General features: G+C 36.3%; 1 protein-coding gene across 1 annotated transcript in view; it reads right to left on the bottom strand.

The window, feature by feature from the left end:
- Positions 1-713: 713 nt before the first annotated feature.
- The window catches only part of LOC101311106, an 8,418-nt gene continuing 2,136 nt past the window's right edge, over positions 714-6,995 (bottom strand). Inside the window, exons 2-10 of the mRNA XM_004302914.1 lie at positions 6,314-6,439; positions 5,707-5,794; positions 4,534-4,619; positions 4,212-4,427; positions 3,477-3,661; positions 1,817-1,975; positions 1,652-1,732; positions 1,519-1,573; positions 714-1,161 (exon numbers count right to left, since the gene is read on the bottom strand). Coding sequence (XP_004302962.1) covers positions 955-1,161; positions 1,519-1,573; positions 1,652-1,732; positions 1,817-1,975; positions 3,477-3,661; positions 4,212-4,427; positions 4,534-4,619; positions 5,707-5,794; positions 6,314-6,439 — 1,203 coding nt within the window. The 3' untranslated portion in view covers positions 714-954. The remainder of the gene's footprint in view (positions 1,162-1,518; positions 1,574-1,651; positions 1,733-1,816; positions 1,976-3,476; positions 3,662-4,211; positions 4,428-4,533; positions 4,620-5,706; positions 5,795-6,313; positions 6,440-6,995) is intronic.

Raw genomic sequence — 6,995 nt, 5'->3', positions numbered from 1 at the left:
TTTTTTTTTTCATTTTACCTCTAGCTTATAAGTTGTGTCGTTGCTAGAGTTACTTGATTATGAGACTTATGTTATTATTCAGGATCATCTTTATAGCAGAATGAGATTCACTATTTTTGTCCTCGTATTCTCATGGCCTCCATTTCAACAATGAGGTCGACTAGCACATGCTTATGCATAAATGCATAATCACTGGCTGACGGCTCAGCTTGGTATTGGCCTTGACGTTGCCACTGATCTCAGGAATTCTCGATGGCAAGGACGCAAGCTTCGTTTCCAACCATTGTTTCAATGATGGATATGTTGAGCACTTGTAGATTAAGCTTTTGATAACAATGCATTCATAAGGATATTTGAGAACACATTATGGTCCGGCCGTGTGGGTGCATGGACAACCCCAAACGCTTCTTGTTTAGTTGTTTACCTTCACTGATGTTGGAGAAAGAGACAGTGACTGGGTACAATAGTTTGTGGCACTTCAACGTTGAGCTCGAGATGAGGAGGGTTACATACTTGCACATATAGCTCTTAAGTTGTTGCCTCTTAAGATTTCCTATGCCTTGACTGCAGCCAGTTTAGACATTTGCCTTGGTGGATTTTGATGATCGAGTTCTAGAAGGGCCTTTGCTTCATGGATATATAATTCTCACAATAGAAGATTATGTGTAATACAAAGACTTTCAAATTCAATACTATGCATGAATTCTCTTTCCATGAAACAAATATGCTGAAATTTTTGATAGATCTGCATGTAATATACAGATGTGATTTGCACCACAGTTGTCCTCTTTTGACTAAATAGGGTATCTTAATTTCAAAGAACAAAGTATAGCCTATACCAGAGATACAACTTTCACAACACATTTCATACTAAGCGCAGGCATAACTGGTTTTAACAAAACAATGCTATCCAAATAATACCACATGTATTCCGTGGATTTCCTGTTGATTCCGCTATGATGATCCTTTTCTGCTTCGGCTACCTCCAGCTACACTCCTCGGACTGATAGATCCAGCTGGACCAAACAGTTCCCGATGGCCTAAAGGAGCGCTTCCTCGGAGTGCAGGTGATGGAACTTGACGAGAGGATCCAGAATTTGACTCACTTCCTCTACGTGTTTCGTTCTCCAAACCTTTCACTTCATCGGTGAGCAATGCCAACTGTTGCAACAGTCCATAAATATGATTTGCATGAGAAAGTAATCTGAAATATTGTCACAAACTTCAAACCAGAAGCAAAATTTTTGGGTATATATCATAATCATTTGTTTACGGCCAAAGTATGCCAGGGCATCAAAATATGTCCAGCATTGAAGCCCACTGAGAATATGAAATTTGCATGGAAGGTAAAAATGAGTTTGTAAAGTAAAATTGGACTGCCAGGTTGGAATTGCCAAATGGCTCAACAAGATGAAATCTCATGCCACTCGTATTTTATTTGACTTTCAAAGCTAATAAGATAAAAAAATATAATGAAATAATTAATCATTAATATATACAAATTGCAAGGTTTTATACCCGAATTTCATTTTCTCTTAACCGACACTGCAGTGCATATATGGCAGGACTTAAGCTGCATATCATTGCAAAGAAATAACATTAGAAGCCAGGCATAAACAACTAAATTGAGAGATGGGTATAGAATTCTGACCAATATTCGATTAATTTGCACATGGAAGATTGATACATTGATGTGTGATGTATGAAAGTAAGTGGATGCATTTTCCCATCCCTGAAAAAAAAACAACACACACACACTAATTAGAGAATTAACAGTAATCTGATAGTACAAAGAGACTGAAGAACAAAGGCTCACCTCATATTTTGCGAGATTGCTTGGTTATAGGCTGCTCGCTCCTCCTCATATAGTACTCGTTGCAATTCCGTAAATGACATTAGAGGTGAATCAAGCTTAATGAGAGAAGAGGTCGGTAAAACATAAAGAGGAACTTCTTTTCTGACATACTCAGCACCACTGCAAGCACAAAGAAAGAAGAAAATTCAGGATTCTTAAATCAAATTTTTCTGTTATTGATGATACCAAAACTGATCCAGTAAACTTACTGCCTAGACACCAGGATCAACAAGCTCTAAGTTTTAGAGTTTTAAACACACATGAAACACTTTTATTTGGGAATAACTCCCTGGTTTCTCACCAAATCTAGGCTTCACGACAATCCCATCAGAGGAAAACTAAGAAACACCGATAATTTTATTCATCATGTCATGCCTTTGCTTTTCAGCACTTACACCTGTTTATACTTGAGGAGATAGCTCACATTAACTAGCATTAACGATCATTACAACTCTTAAACTCCCAAAACTGAAGCATAAAAGACCTAATAAAGGAAACCTTAAAACTTCTAAACTGAAATGGAAATCTGAAAAGACACAAGGTAGAATTTTGAACAGACACAAAGCTTAGAGACTTCTAGAATCAAACTCAACTTTCCTCCAAGCTGTAAAATTATCCGAGAGCAATTAATCAGGCCATATGGGAAGGGAATGATTAGGTGCTCTCTTTTTCCATTTCTTTAGCTCATAAACCTTAAAAGGTTTCACTGTGATGTCCTCATCAGTTATGAACCTATAACAGGTAATTCATTGAGGATGTAGATTATCTTTTTTCTTCTGAGCCGCAAATGAAAGAGAAGCAAAAGATAAATCAAGACATGTGAAAGAAAATGAGGCAACACAGCCAACCTAACTGGCCAGTCCAACAGACACCAATAATCTACTAATCAGACCATCCATTTTTAGGAAACAACAATGCCCCCATGTTCCCATTGGAAGAATATGTGGTTTAGTGAACCAGACGATGCATTCTTATAGAACAGAAGTACATTGAGAAATGGTAGATTTTTATCTCATCATACTCAAATTGAAATCTAAAATGCAATTTGGTGTTATTCTGATATTTAGTAGTGAGCCTCTGAGGGCCATGTAAGTCATATAGATAGAAGACAACTTAACACAAAAAATAAACACCAAGATATATCAGGTATAGTCGGTATTACATTAGTGCGACAGAAAACAACAAAAAAAATCAACAGACCATTCCCCAAATCACTTGGCTTTAGTTAACTACTGTGGATTTATGGATTCATGAGCCACTCAAAGTTGGGGATTTGGTCTTTAAAAAACTCCAGGAACTAGCTAGGATTAACTCAGTTCCAAACAAGTCATCTAGTGATACTTTTCAAGTCTGCTATAAGCTGGTAACTGTTTGGGAATTTCTTCCATCAATAGGGAAAGTTTGGTACAAGGAGAAACAATTAATCTTACTGCAATATAATTAGTTTTACAGCAAAGATTTTCGATTTTTGTAACAGTGATAATTAGGGGGAGGGGATGGATGAGTATGACAATCTGCAGCTAAATCTGAAACACAGGTTGAGCCAAAAGCACCAACTTCCTAATTAATACCAATTACACAGTTTTAATTGCAGATCAAGTTAGTAAAAACTCATGCATACCTCATATCCATATTCGAACGGTGCATTGCTTCTTGCATACCCTCAGACATATCCATGGGATCTACATCAACAATATTATTGGCTGAAGTTTCCGTGGGGTAATTCCCTCCAATTGTTTCTCTTTCTAGATGATTTACCTCAGCACCAGCAAAGAAAAGCCCAAGGTCTGAAGATCGACCGCCACCCTAAGCAAATCACCCATAATTTTGTTCATAGCATAAAGAAACCAGTGTTAAAATTTAGACAACTATCACTCCAAGAACAGAGGCTCGTGGCATTTCACATACATGCATGATCCACACAATAAAGTTAAATCACCGAGGCCTCTCTTAGTCCATGGAAAATTAAACACTTAAATTTACATATTAACTTAAATGAATGAAATTTTCCACATAATCTAGTGTTTTGGAAATATGATATTATGGCTGATGGATGTATGTAAGTAATTATAGTCAGATACATCATAATTGGACATCTACATAAAGGCAGAACCTAACTTTCAAATCTTATATGCAACTGGAGAACACTTGTGTTTTATACAACACACTGATACACACATATACAGTGTAGATTTGAGCAAGTAACAATCAAACATTTACTTGGTGAAACAAGAAATAGACAACTATGATTCGTTATCATTCATCAGGAAACCTAACCAGTATTAGAACACTGCTGCCATGGGGTTTTAATATTTTATATTGGGCCTTTTTGCACGCTTAATAGAATAGATAATACCTTTATAATTCCAGAAGTTCTTGAATCAGCTGTGTCTTGTTCAACAGCTTCTGCTCTAGCAGAGCCATATCTTACTGATGCACCTTCTGAGGTACTTAAAGACGATTCAACTTCTATAATTGAACTTTTATTTACTGGAGATAAAGATATAGGTCTTGACATATGATGCTGCTTCCCATCTGAGGATTGAAAGGCAATGACTTGTATTCGTCCAACCTGAAAATACCAGGAATAACTAAAGAGTAAGAAACATACTGACAAGAATTTTATTTTTTAAATCTGGACACACTAGTTTTCTCATGTGATGCATTTTAATAGATACCTTGTTTACGTCTTCACTGAAACAGGAAAATATCAGCCCAATGAACCCAGTATCTAGAAGTTGATACATGGCCTGAGTTCTTACGTCTGCACAAAGTAGAAGGTGTATCAATCTCAAGCGACTGATTAAGATAACTTGCCTTCTAGAAAACAATTTATGAGATCCAAATATTTGAAAGAGTAAAATACTTCAAAGTATATCAACAGAAGTCCAGTAACAAAAATTAGAGAATGAAACAAATACAGGATATGTGGATCCCGTGCACGGGCCACGGCTAAGACTATATTTTGACACCAACTTTCAACTTTTAGATGCTTGACCATCAAATGGTTGAATATTCCTTTATGACATCATTGGAAGTATTAGCTTGCTGCACAATGTAAGAGGAGTGTCCTTAAAGCTATGCTTAACCTTAAACGCTACTCCTTTTACCAACTCTTTTTCTTCCTCTCCTACCTTCACCACTTCCTTCTTGAAACTCGAAAAAACATGGCTACCAAACTGGGAGCACAAATTTATAACTATCCCATTAGTCAACATCACATCAAGGCTGAAATATTTGCAAATATATATTTGAAACTTCTTTTTGGTTATCTTTCTTTTTCAATTTTAGTCTGGGTATACAATCATTTGGATGCATGTTAGTCATTTGAATACATCAGGGAACTCTAAGATGAAGTGAAATTGAAGAATGGGCTTCTTCAAAAAAATGGCAATGAACAAATGTCAAACAATAAATTTCGTTCAATAGTATAACAGAATTTTACAGAATAAAGAATTGGCTATTTTTGGCTTTTAACTTCGCCTTCCTCTATCGGTGTCTTATTCTAGAGTAGAAGAAAATAAAATTTCAAGACGAGCCACCATGAGTTTCTGGCCACATAGAAGGATAAAATGTTTCCTACATTTTCTTCCTCTGCCAGTGTGTGAAGATTTTCCCATAGAAATTGACGAAAATACACATAAGAGGCACCTGATTATCCATGAATATATTAAAATTTTCAAGTTTCAATTGTTTCTGGTACGTGCAGAAGAGAAATACTAGATTCAGAAGTAGAACAATACCGAGTAATCTCACAAGTTATAAATTAGACCTAGAGTTGTTATCCCAACCTAATGACATTCAAGATAGAATATAATGAAAGAAAATAAGGATAATTGAATAACACTCACCGACATGGGAAGGAAGAACTGTAATATGAGGATGTGAATGGTACCACCCGATCACTCTTGTTGTTCTTCCAGATGATATTGTCATTTTGTGCTATAGAGTTAATTACACAATATACTCACTAGTGGAAACTGTGCAAAACACAAAATAACAAAACATGAAATACGTAGGACACAACCCTATAGATGATCATATCATTAAGCAAGCTGAGTTAACTTGGCAGATGATCCAAGTAATAAATAAATAAAATAAAAAATCAAGCATGTCTTTTGTAGTTAGCATTCCCTTCTTTAGGCGAATGCATTTGCTAAATTGACAGAGCAGAAGCTCAGTTGGGAGAGACACTCGAGGAAAAGGGGACACTGAGATTATTTGTGAAAGTTATAGCAACCCCTCTAAAGCATATCATCTTTATACTAGGATAATGTTTACTATGAGTATCATGAGAAATCAGGCAAATTCTTTTCTTGAATGATTTATATTTCTCTTGAAAGGATAACTAGAGATAGGCAAAGAATCATTTTTGGTTTGCTAACAATGAAACTGTGGAAACATCAAAAGAAAATTTCAAAGAGATAAAATAAGCACTTAAAGAAGCATCAAGGATATTTCGGCTTGAGCTGATGCAGCAGCCAACTGCTCAGGATTAGTTTCAACACGGTCCTTCCTCCGATCTGATCGTGTCTGAGGTGATGCGCCCCAAATTACTGCAGTGACTCCCCCGTTTGCAGAGTTCTGAAATTCCAGGCAAAAGGTTATAACTATAAGACAGTGGACAAATTAGGACCATAAATGAAAAGCCACACAGAATGGCAGATCCAAATTACAAGATTTTCATTCTTTAGGTCACAACCATATCCAGGTGTCTAATTTATAAATATTATATATATATATATATACACAGCCCTTCTCGGCTGTAGACGTCCGCTCTAAAGTTTTTGGTGCGGATTTCCATTTTTGCACCACTTCCCGATCGAATTTCCTCAAACTTCCTTCTAGACATATCTAGATCATCTTGTGTAGATCATCTCTGCAAAATTTCAGCCAATTTGGTGATCGTTAAGGCCCTCAAAATCGAAAAACAAATGGAGATGATGAACCGGACAGAATTCAGTCCGTCATATTGTTTTTCGATTTTTGAGGGCCTTAACGATCACCAAATTGGCTGAAATTTTACAGAGATGATCTACACAAGATGATCTAGATATGTCTAGAAGGAAGTTTGAGGAAATTCGATCGGGAAGTGATGTAAAAATGGAAATCCGCATCAATTTTTTGGTGCGGACGTCCG

Source organism: Fragaria vesca, linkage group LG6 (assembly GCF_000184155.1).
Source record: "Fragaria vesca subsp. vesca linkage group LG6, FraVesHawaii_1.0, whole genome shotgun sequence".
NCBI lineage: Eukaryota > Viridiplantae > Streptophyta > Magnoliopsida > Rosales > Rosaceae > Fragaria > Fragaria vesca.
Note: the sequence above shows the minus strand (reverse complement) of the source record. Positions and strands in the feature narration are given on the sequence as shown.